Here is a 12,911-nt window from a genome sequence, read left to right on the forward strand (position 1 = left end):
ACACAGCTTCATGGTTTTCTCCAGCGCTGAGATGCTGGCATTAGATTAACTCTTAGGATGCAGTTGATGAAAACAAGATTGCGCTTTGATTGTAGGAAAAGAAGCATGGAATTGTGGAACCTAATGGTTTTATCCCCAGAAACTGCACAAACACCATATATTAGAGGGTGAAAAGCAGACATTGTATTGTATAGAATTAATAGAGGGTAAAAGATAGATGTTTATTATGTAGAAGTTTATAGACCTTGCGTGTTATTTTAAGCTACACAAGAATATATATGCTGGATGGAGTTTATCTTTACATTTGTTTTTCTTTATTAGCATCTACTAATTGCAACTAATTTACTGGTTGAACATCAGCAAAGGTATATGTTGCAATTTATGATTATTTAAAGACTAATATACCTATAGAAAATAACACTTTGTTCCTTGTATATGACGCGATTTTCATCATCAGAACCTGCAACTAAGCACTCATTATCCAGTTATATATAATTCAGCATCTGCCAAGAATGAGTAAGCGCTAATATTTCTTATATTTACAATTAGGAGTTGTCCTCGTGGTCTTCCGCAGATGAGTTGGACACCTCTGGATCCCTCAGTCCTGTGTCTGGTAGAAGCACCCCCAGCAGGCAGAGAACGGTAATGCAAGCGCAGTTTCCGCATTAAAAAAAAAAAAGGAAAGTCCAGAGATTCAGCTAGGCAAGGCTTTCACTACAAACTCACTAGGGAGGGCAGTGAACACATCTCACATTCCCAGGGACTGTTCACATTGCAATATTCAGGTTTCCAAACACCCTGACATTTCATTCCTGCATGACATAAGAGTCAGAACATGATACATTCTTTAGTGAAGCTGGAATTATTTTGGCCTATCCCTTTTAATTATGTTTAATTATATTTTGATCAGTTTTCTGTGGTTTTGGGTCTTTATCATTTGCACGTTAGTTAAATAACATCTGTAAATTCTGTCCTTATGACCTATTTGATCTTCTTAATTGATTTTTCTACATTCACCCCTTTAGATACTAGTAATAAAGTGTAAAAAAAAAACTGGCTTTTTGAATTTGAATTACAGCAATAAACCCAAAATCCTAAAGATTACACTGAATATATATGGTTATCCTTTATTGCACAATAAATTATCACATGAATTATTCTACTATACTTAAATAATAAATAACCAGTAGAATAATATTTTTGCAGTTAAACATGATATTTGGAATAAGTATTTGCAGTCTAAAATTGTATTTGTGCGTATGTGTGTATATGTATATATATATAAATATAAATATATATATATATATATATATATATATATATATATATATATACACATATTATTGTCATTTTTAAAAAAGTCAGAAATATATTTCCCAGATGATTCATAATTTATAGTCAATGTTAATATGTCACGTGCTGCATGCTTGTGGAATGCCTTTAATTTCGGATAGCCGCAAAATGGAAATAAAATAGAAACAAAAAGCCAGTTTTCTTATATCCTGGGTATTGGTCACCTCATGTGATTTTACTTTCTTTTGCTGCACTTTTCATTTTGTTGATTTTTCTTTCACCGGTAGCTTGTCTTTTTTTTGCCTGGACTGAACATTCTTCTTCTTTACCCCCTGTTCATTGCAAACAGCCACGGGGCAAATGTAGTGTCTCACAGCCTGGACCCTCTGTCAACAACCCACCTAGCAGGTACCTTATTCTCCTGGTTTCCTTATTCTACTCTAGAACACAGAGGATGATAGAACGTGTCCATCAGACAATTACTTTTCTCTGGATTCTCACCACTATTTGGTATAGTTTACTGTGCTGAGCCTTACAGGACAGCAGATTAATCTTGATGGCACATACTTTTTACCATCCTCTTTATTTCTAGACTGCAGTTTAAGTTAGGCTCTATTCCATTCATTTTTGAACTTGCCAGTATCAAAATGGATATTGACCATTTTGTGGGCATTTGCTTCCTCTGAACTCTTCATTGTCAGAACAGATTGGTCCTTAGGTTTGACAATGACATCTCTTCTTGCTAACCTCACTAACCCTTACTAACACAACTCTCAAGCTTCTTTCACACAAGAGTTCCCCATAACTCGCTGACTACAAGAGTGCAAACCTGCAGCTGTAGCTTTTGCTTTCCATATATTTTTGGGTAAATGTTCTACCCTTGCATTAAGAAAGGCTTCTGTATTTTCAGTTGCTGTTGTTTTGTGTGCTTCAATCATTTTTTTTTTTTTCATTAGTCTTTTTTCCCTCTCTTACTTCAATCTCCCGATAGTTACTTAGAGTTAGGCCAGGGTATATCAAAGTGACCTTACAGTTCATCTAAGTAAAAACTGCACATCAAACACATGTTTTGAAATTGGCAGATCGGAAATCGCAATGTTGGTTTTGCAACCTAGAATCTATGCATACAGTGTCATGTATGAAGTGGCGGTTTGCAAAACCGCCCAAAATTTTTTGGGGGCGTGGCTCTCATAGATAACACTGTATTTTGAGTTTGATGTCTCCAAAAAGATACCTAATCTAGAGTTGATACTAAAATGCAGCTAAAATACATCTGGACTTGTATCTTAAAATACATGTAAGTCAAAACGCTTCCCGAGGGGCATAGTTAATTTGCCTGTGCATGTCCATACTGTAGAACACTTACAAATGACCACTTCCTATCCACCTTCCCAAGCAAGAGGGGCCGTGAATATAAGGTGCGCTCAAATCAAATCTTGGGAACAATTTGTTCCCATAAGTCGTGTCTGTCATCAGGAGCTAACAGTCTTTACATGTGGTTCAGTGTGCAAGCCAGCAGTTTACTTATGATGCGATTTTACACAAACTGCAGATTAATGAATAATGCGATTGAAGGCAGTTTTTTAAATTATACAAAGCGACACTTTGATACATCCTGACCTTTTTCCTTACTTTCATTACAATTTGTAGCACAAAGATAGAACAAACCTAATAATTAAGACGATACAATCACAAATCACTGTTAAATAAAACAGTCAAATATAAGTGTACACTAGCTAGGAAAGTCCAGGATACATACACTATTTAGTGAGCTTATGGTGTAAGATGTATCCCACGTCCAGAGTGGAAGTGTTGGCATAAAAGCTTTACTATTTCAGTCTTCCGACACATTGCTGCATTTCCATATTCCTGTTAAACAAAAGCACGTCCATAGTTGCCAACAGTCCCAGTTTTTGAAGGTCTGTCCCTGGAAATTTTTGTTCCATTAAAGTCCCTATTACTCTGTATTGGTCTTCTGCATTGTGCAAGTCCTCATATAATGCATATCGTATGCATTTCTGAATATCTGTTCTCCTCTGAACTTTAGAAGTAATAAAACAAGACTGCTTATTAACAAGCAGACAAAGATATATGATGACCCAGCTCACAAGCTTACAATCTATAAGATACTTATCAAACTGGTGTATACAATTTTAACTAAGAGTGCAAATAACTCCCTGTTTGTAACTCTTGCTTTGATTTGTCTTCTGCAAATTGCACTAATAAAAGCAAATATTTATTTGGTGCTCACCAATCACTCTGACTGGCATAGTGATATATACTGTATACAAAGTAATGTAATAACTAGCACAAACATATAGTACAACCAAGTCTTGGATACTCATAGATGGTGGGGTTTACATCTAGATGGTATAGTGTAGTAAAGGAGAAAACCCACTTCTCCTGTTTTGTAAAACAACATGTCTGTCTCTGCATCTTTGCCGGTCATCGCATAGCTTGGAGGAGCCGTGTGTTCAAGGTTCACAATATGCACCAGGCATGGCATAAGGCTCAGTTGTAGCAATGCATTTGTTATTAATTGCACAATTATTACACTTACTGGGGCATGAGAAAAAGGCACAAATTCAGATACAACGGCACAAAATGAGGTAGACTAATAGCGATGCCTTGTCCAATCGTAAATGTCAGTGTCAAACTAATCACACATAGAATAAATGCACATATACATGCAGTGAGTGTGTTTTCTGCTTATTAAGTTATATAATATGCTGTAAAGACAAATAAATGTGTAGCCTGCTGAATATAAAGTGAGACCTACCAGAAAGATACTGCCTCCCAAACACATTAGTCTTTAAGCTGTTTGACACTATAATACATTTTAATTTTGAATACTTTTACAACAAATTGGGGATGACTTACTACTGTGAGGCAAATATGATGTATCTAATAGCAACCAATCCATAATAGATTTTGATATGTCAAGTAAACGTTAGAGTAGCAGAAGCAAATGATTGGTTGCTATGGGTAACTGTACTTTTGCAGCATATAAGTAAATTACCCCAGCATGATTTGGTTATGAAGTCATGATGTATAAATGACCTTGAACTTACATAGACACATAAGACAACAGATTACAATGAAAAACTAAATTAGGAGATATTAGCAAACAATAAAATTGGCTTATGTCCCCCACCAGTATACTTGATATCTCTCAGCATGTGTCTTGTGAATACTGAAGAGGTAACCAAAGGGTTCACTGACAAGCTGATGAGCATGTTTGATGTAATCTGCTGTGATAATAAAAGCATTGAGCTATCATCGCCTTTCCAGCTCACATCTTGCGCTGCCAAACATCTGGCCCAGTGTGCGTCTTAACAGCTTTGCAGCTTTCAGCAAGGTCCACTTTCTAATAACATCCCAGCCGCAGCACTCTTCCTTTCCACCAACACTGTTGATTAACATATCTTTTTGCAGTACAGCACAATATTCAATTTGTCATTCAGACAAGCATGGAATACAAACGAGTTTCAATTGAATGGAGAGCTTAATCAAAAGCACAAGTCAGACAGGTTGTGTTTGATGTCAGCTGCAGTAGTAACTGATAACACAGAACAGGCTGTCACTGTGCCTCTGATCGCTGTACTTTGTGTTTGATCTTGCACTGGATCAGTAAACATTGATGGACTACGGTTTAAGGGCAGACAAAATAAAGGCGGTTTACAGGATTTCTAACGACTTTGGAGCATTTCATAAATACTTTTTGGATTGTGTGTGCAATGATTTTAGGTAAAGTGCTTTTTTTTAGGTGTTTTAATCTATATAGTAATTAATCACAATATCTCCTTCCTTTCCTTTATATAATATAGTTAAACAACATTTTGTTATCTAACTATATTTGTTATTAACCATTATGCATTCAACACAGTATTATTTTTCTAATATATATAATTGTAATGACTATGTAAAAAGCAACTGTTGATTTGGGAAACCCAATTCTTTCTATAGCCACCTATTTTTTAATGATAAGTTAGCTGTAAAATATATATTATAATGCACAAGTTAATAGAAGGAAGGGAGGGGGCAGTTTGGTCTCAGTTTGTGTATCTTTCATTATCTATTTCTCCTTGGTGACTTCAAATATCATTATAATTTATTTATTTATTCGGTTTATGTATATAGTGCCACCATAATACACAGTCCTGTACATAACATTTCATCAGTTCCCCATCGAGTCTTGCAGACCAAATTCTCTACTACACACATGACTCACCAGGGTCCATTTTTCTTACCAGCCAAATATCCTAACAGTATGTTTTTGAACTGTAGGAAGAAACAGCAGCACCTGGAGGACATATAGACTCCGCACAGATAGAGCCCTAGTCAGCAGTGCTAACCATTGCCATAGTAGGGGGAAAATTATCCCTTATATAAGTGCCTGTCTTGACTTTTTATTTGTCCCACCCACTGACCAATCTGCTCAGTGTGGCCAAATTAGACGCACATTTGGCTATTTGCCAATCATGCCAATCCACCAGAAATCCACAAGTTGCCATGTGAGGCTAGCTTTATTCTCATTTCTGATTGCATAACTAGAAAAATAAATTGCTTAGTATCGTGGTGATAAAAATACATCAATTGCATTTAGTTTACAAACAAATAGTTATTTCATTATCTCAAAAGTGCATGCAATATATGAAGTCATTATTTAATTTATCAATCTACATATTACAAGCAAATGGTTATGTCATTCCTATGTGTACTATATTATATATAGTAAACATAGGCATTAACTTCTAGAACTTTCAATTATAGACAATGTAGTAGTACATAATAGTAATTATAAAATAATATATAGATAGCAAAAACCAGTGATTAGTCTTTATGAGCATAGCAAAAGTTGTGTACATTTAGATAGAAATTGTCTTCACTATGTGAGTCAGTTTTGTATGTAGTGTTCTAAAAATAATCGAATATAAAATTTGCTTCACAAATCCCTTATTTTCAGATACATGTAGCCAGCTGGTATATAATCTGAAATGTGAGCTTTTTAACATTAGTCCTTGCAAAAGCGTGCTGTGGTTTTTATTATTACAGAATAATCGAACTCAAAGTATGGATTGTGCAAAGAAATACTCATGGACCATCATTTACAATTCTGTAAAGGAAGTACAAATGAACAGCACTCTAAAAAAAAAATAACATGTGGGCAAATGATTTTATCTAATTAAAGAGCAGAAAAGAATAAACATAGGAACAAATGACCCGTATTTCTATATCATTTATTGGATTTTCCATATTATTAAAACCATTAATATCTATTAAAACCATTTCCCGGAAAAGATTACTTTAAATGTTCTATGGCCATTGATGATAAATCCACTGCCAGGCTGTTATTTTGATGTCCTTTTATGATCCGCACAAAGAAAAAAGTGCATATGTACATACTTATTTATGTAAAAAATACATATATCCATGGATTACCTTTTTTTCTGAAGTAGTTGCTCTAATTAGAATTGTATCATGGATATACATACAAGAAGCATATATTGCTGGAAACAAGGTTTTACTAAGCTATCAATGTAAAAACAGCCGACAATCACAGTCAAGTTACAGTCCAATTCTGGAGGGGACTCCTTGTTCCTCTGTGCTCAAGAACAAGTTCAGCAGAGAAATATGTAATACGAAACGTGCTCTTTTGTAATAGTTGTGTGTCCTATCTGAATTGATATATGACCAGGGGAGGACTGGCAAACTTTAGCCCGGGGGACAAGACTTGGCTCAGCAGCCTATTAGGAACATTTCAAAGAAAAATAAATACATGTAGATCAACGATGGGACCGGCCCGGGGGTCGGATGCCCTCCTCCCGTCAGCCCTGCCAGCCCCGGTACATGGCTAAATAAATGACCTTATCTCTTTTATTAATTTGTTTTAAATGTAAGACTACCAGTATGGGCTATATGGTGCACTTTTATTTGGTAAAAACTAGGGAACCAATTACCATATACTACTCTTCCATGGTTCATAAAATTTAACTATGAAGTTTTGTGCACACAAAACTATCATGAAACTTAATGCAGATAGTTTTCATAATAACCCATCCATGTAACATAGCCCTTTGTCAGTTAAAATAGTGTGCATTAACCATGGCAATATGTGAAGAAGGCAGACAATAAGCATAGTTCAGTTTACTTTAAGAGAAAAAAAAATCCCTCTTGACTCCATACTCCAGAGCAGAGTTTCTTAACTCCAGTTCTCTCACCTCCCCAACAGCTCATGTTTTCAGGATTTCTTTAATCCTGCACAGACTTAGTTTACTTGGCTGGGTCAGTAATTATCCCACCTGCTTCCACAGACAGAAATCCTCAAAACATGAGCTGTTGCGGAGGTGTGAGGACTGGAGTTAAGAAACACTGCTCTAGAGCAACACATTTAGGCCTTGTACACACTGGCATTAAAAACATTTCCTTAATGCTTGGAAATAATATAATGGAGTTCTATGGGAGCGCTGCTCATTAAGTATATAATGCTATGCTACCAGGAAGCTTTACCAACATACTTCTAACACTTTGTTAAAAGCAAGGATAAAGGTCAAGATTTTGTGTACAATTTTAACTAGCATTGTTTTTCAACAGCGTAGTGTATAAACCTCTTTCTTTCCCAACTGCAAAGAATAACCTGTGTCCTCTGTGGAGTCTTGATGCAGAACAGGCTTTCAATTTGTCTAGTTCAAAAAAATTATATATATATATATATATATATATATATATATATCTTCCACTAAATGTCTTCTCTCCTCTGTAAATAAATCTAGCTTGGAAAATATTTTCCTATAACTGAGATTACAAATTCCCATTGCTAAATATTATTAATAATTTAATTGCCAATATTTGCACTCTCTGAATTTCTCCATGACATTCTTAGTGAATTGGTGCTCAGGAACTCTGAATGTAAGGTGATTCCTTTAGTAGTGTTATATCAATGGACAAAGTGATACTTCTCTCTCATCTATGACCTTTCTGACACAATTACCTACTGGCTCTAGACGGGTCATATTGGCATTACATAATATTTCAGAATATTTTATCTACAAATAGGCCTGGAGCGTTCATCACTATTCGTAGTCTCATTAGCTTATAATGTACATGCATGTTGTAGGATGCAAATGCATAGCTTTACTTTTAACCACATCAAACCTTATCTGTCATGTTGCTGTTCATTCTCAGGGGCAGATTCAATTCAGAAAGTATCCACGTGAGGTGCCCCTGCAACAGTCGCGAAACACCTCGCGCAGATATTTTCTGACAGAGGTAACACTGATTTCTGCTTGCGCCCCATAGAGATGTGAGAAATTACTTTTTACCATAGTAGAGGAACATTGCGGCCAATGAATCTACCCCTCTGAATGTGTCTACACCTTCAAGTAAGGATAACACATTCTGTATTGTCTCTATTCCTATCGCAAACAATACTGTTAATATAAACTTCTATCTTATTTCAAAGCAAATTAAGTAACCCTTTCATCCCAAGGCAGAACTCTTAACTATTGAGAGCACTTTAGTCCAGCTCCATTTTTCCAGTTGCAGTCATTTAATCGTTGCTCACCCTGTATTACAGCCAGCTGACCTCTGCCGGTCACCACAAGGAGGTCTCCTTCTGTCTGATTCTACTGTTACATAGCACCATTGAGCATACACACAAGTTTGATGGCGTGAACACTGAATAGTCTCCGAGATCAGGGGCACACGCAGGATTTTTAAGGGGGGTTCCCCCCATCCCCCCCCCCAAAAAAAAGTGAGAGAGCTGCTGCGCATGCACAGCAGCTCCGTTTTGGCAGCACTATACCATACAGCAGCCGCGCGCGCTGTTAAAGAAGCGTCCGCGGCGTGCTATATACAATACAGCACCGCCGCGGACGCTTCTTTGACAGCGCCGCGGCTGCTATATAGTACAGTGCCACTGTGTAGGGGCACTACGGAAAGGAGGGGTTTCTGGAGACCCAGAAACCCCCCTGCGTGCGCCCCTGAAGATACATAGTACATGAAGCACAATCTGATAGATATCCGGTCCTCTTTAAGTCAGTGGAGTGAAAAAAAATCATTATGGAATAAGAGACGGACATGTGTATTTTCCCCATTGTTTCTCATTGTTTGCCCCCCATCATTCCAAAGCATATCATTCATCTCTATGTTTTTCCTATCTGAAATATTGCAGCAAAATATAAATTGTATATCTGCACATTATAGTACAGTTACTATATTATTTATTTTATCAATACAAACGGAGACTGTTTTAGGCTTAGCATATATAGGAAATCTATAAAATGTATCCTGCTCGTCAACAACTGGCAGAATATATGGCGGGATGCAGCAAACCTGTTCCTATTTGTAAAGCAATACGGACTATGCTCCCGCTATATAAATAAATCTTAATAAATAAAATAATGTTAATACCTCACACTAATAAAACTCTCATATATTGGTATATATGATTCATTGGTGCTAATTAGGGCATTTTAGTTAACAATTATTATTGAAGGACAGTTGAGGGTAAAATTATATTTTGAAAGATTTTTTAAATGCTCTTTAATACACATAGGAATCCAATATCAGTCCAATAGTTCATGTCTGGGACCTATCCAAACACACCTTTACTTAATATATTTGATGCTTCTAGAGAGACATTTTGGTAGTTTATGCATTTTCTACATTTATTTGCCACAAATGAAAGCTTCAGTTCCGTAATTGTTGACTGAGATTACCTATGGATATTCATGTTATGATAAAATAATTGTATCATGGTCTAACATCCTGCTGTTAATTTAAAAGCTAACAGCATCTATTGCCAGTACTGTAGCATAGTATTGTTCACATAACAATTGAATTGTTAAAAAATGATTACAGTGTTGAATTGTGGTATAGTAAAGCACAAAGGCGAATAGTACAATGTAGTATAGACATGTTTACTGTACTGGTACATGTGACAATGGAACTTGCTGAGCTGTTAAACAAAAGCTGCCGAAACTCAAGGAAGGAGACTGCTGATGCCATGTACTAAAATGTGGTCCATGATTAAGCATGCAACCAGACAATGAAAATGTATAAAAACACAGTACTGTGTTAGAGATGGAAAGTACCACTCTCTTTAGGACTATTATTATTATTTTTATTATCCAATATGTTTCAATGCTCTGTGCATTATCTAGGGGATTCTGTTGTAAACAAATTAGCAGAAATTAAAGTTAAGTTTATATGTTATGTTCTTTATTGGATAAAACTATGAATTATGAATTATAATACAGTATATAATAATATTTACACTCTGGGGGATTTTGACATGAAAATAAATAAACCATTATATTTCTATTCCAATCATCATGTTATTAAGTACCATACTTGATGACTTTTGGTCATGTTAATAACTAATGTATATACCCTAGGGACATTTAAAAAAAAAAAAAATTAAAAATGATTTCTCCCTCGCTTCTATTTAATCTCCAAATTCCTATACCCCCTGCAGACCTATTGCACGGTAGCAACTATAAATAAGGAGTGGTTTGATCAACTTATTGTAGTCAGTCAATCTATAGCTCCTGCATGTCCGTGTTTTCCGTGGTTATTATGAGATCATAGATGGTGATGATGATGACCATCGGAATGTTCACAGGCAGAACTGTGTGATTGTCTTAGTGAGGACCGAGCTGCGTGTTACACTGCCAGTGTCCTCAAGTGACAAAAGAAATGGATGCATCTGGGAAGCTACAAACTGAGAGGTAGTGGAAAGAGTAGGGTACCCAATAATAGATAGTGGTGATATGCGAAGATTGTGGTGTCAGATGCACTTTGAAATAGAACAAAATTCATATATCTCATTTTTTAATACATATGTATATATTTTAGTTATATCATTTTGTGCTATATAGATATTGTATAATATATTGTATAATATAATGCTTCTTAAGAACTTTCTTAAACTGAACAACTTCTAAATGATACAGGGTTTATTATCTAGAATTAACGTTTGTACATTTTTACCAATTAACTAAACGTGTACTTGTATATTACATATTGAGTTGTGACTAAAACAATGGCTACTGATTCAGTGCAAAGGTTAAACAGGTCTCTCAAGGTACTTTCAACTATCTTTGAGCAATTCTACCGTATCCCTGTGGTGTTATACAACAACTGTTTAATATTTTTGTTAATGCTCTTACTTAGACATCTGAATTCACATACATACAAAATACAGCTGAACATAGAGTTTAGTGGAAGCATCAACTAAAGATCACATCCATAGCAAAAAATCTACTATTCCGGTGATATTGCCAATAGAGAAGTAAAACTATATAGACAGAGTTCTAATTAGGCTTAGGTACCAGTCTAGGTACCAGGAAACATAGAACATATTGAAAATACGATATGGTTTTGTATGTTTTTACTTTAGACTCATTTTTCAACTTCATTTACCAGGTCCAAAGACGATGGCTCAGATTCCTACCATTCTGAAACCAATTTGGCTGAAAGACACCAATCTTTCTTTCTACGAGTTCTCCGAGCTGCATTTCCACTTCAACTTCTTCTGCTGCTTTTAATTGGTCTTGCATGTCTTGTACCAATGACTGAAGAAGACTACAGTTGTACTCTGTCCAATAATTTTGCACGGTCCTTCCACCCAATGCTCCGATACACCAACGGACCACCACCTATATAAGTATGCTGATTAGCAGAGCTCACTCTGAAATTTGTATGAGCTTCTGCCAGATTTTAATTGCACTTATTGTGGCAGCTTCCGTTCACTGAATTAACCTTTGAACATTAAACAAGTATGACAGCTATGCTTTATTGGTAACAGCATGCTGTGGTTCACAGTTAACACAGTAAGACATCTCGTAAAGCTCTACTGAAAAAGTGACATAATTTTTTACCCACAAATCATTTGACCTTTCACAGAAAACTATGCATAGCCAAGTTTTATATTTTTGTCATCTCATCAATAATAACTAACAAGCTGGTAGCTAATTCCCAAATGAGAGCATTATCAGTATTTCACAAAGAGTTTGCAATTATGATGCTATTTTAGATGCTTGTAATATAACATTTTAAAGAACTTATATGGCAAATATTTTTTTACTTTTCTCTGTGGCATTTTTGGTTTAGGGGCTTTCGGTGTGGGGTTTTGTGAGGGAAGCATGAATTAAATGTAAACTCTGCTTTAAGTATGGAAGATGTACAAATGAAAAGCACTTTTTTTAAGCTATGTAACTGGATGTAAGAAATGAAACCATGATCTCAAAATAGAGCAATCTATGAAATGTCAAGAGAAAATATTATTTATGTATGTACAGTTTGCTAAGCTGAGTTTTGTTTGTATTGATTTATTCCAATTATAGATATTGTAAAATATATTGGTGGTTTGTGTGGTTATTCATTATAATGTCATGTTTTGGGCAGAGCCAGATAGAAACTCCTGGTACCAGTATAGAATGTTTGCTACTTTAAACCAATATCATGTTTGGTATAATTATCAGTAGCATAGATAGCAGATACCAACATGGAGAATATGTTGAGTATACAGTATACATTGGGCTGCAAGCATAATGATACCATTGTCCTCCAAATGGTTATATGCACAACTAGTGTGTCTAATTATGAATTTCATA

At 35.6% G+C, this 12,911-nt stretch overlaps 1 protein-coding gene across 2 annotated transcripts in view; it reads left to right on the top strand.

Moving 5' to 3' along the window:
• Positions 1-12,656, top strand: part of SYNE1 (spectrin repeat containing nuclear envelope protein 1) — a 334,503-nt gene extending 321,847 nt beyond the window's left edge. For both annotated transcript variants that reach the window (XM_075203581.1, XM_075203580.1), the window contains 3 exons: positions 550-642; positions 1,643-1,701; positions 11,722-12,656. In XM_075203581.1, the coding sequence (XP_075059682.1) occupies positions 550-642; positions 1,643-1,701; positions 11,722-11,962 (393 nt within the window). In that variant the 3' untranslated portion in view covers positions 11,963-12,656. The remainder of the gene's footprint in view (positions 1-549; positions 643-1,642; positions 1,702-11,721) is intronic.
• The last annotated feature ends 255 nt before the right edge of the window (positions 12,657-12,911 follow it).

This window comes from Mixophyes fleayi, chromosome 3 (assembly GCF_038048845.1).
Source record: "Mixophyes fleayi isolate aMixFle1 chromosome 3, aMixFle1.hap1, whole genome shotgun sequence".
Lineage (NCBI taxonomy): Eukaryota > Metazoa > Chordata > Amphibia > Anura > Limnodynastidae > Mixophyes > Mixophyes fleayi.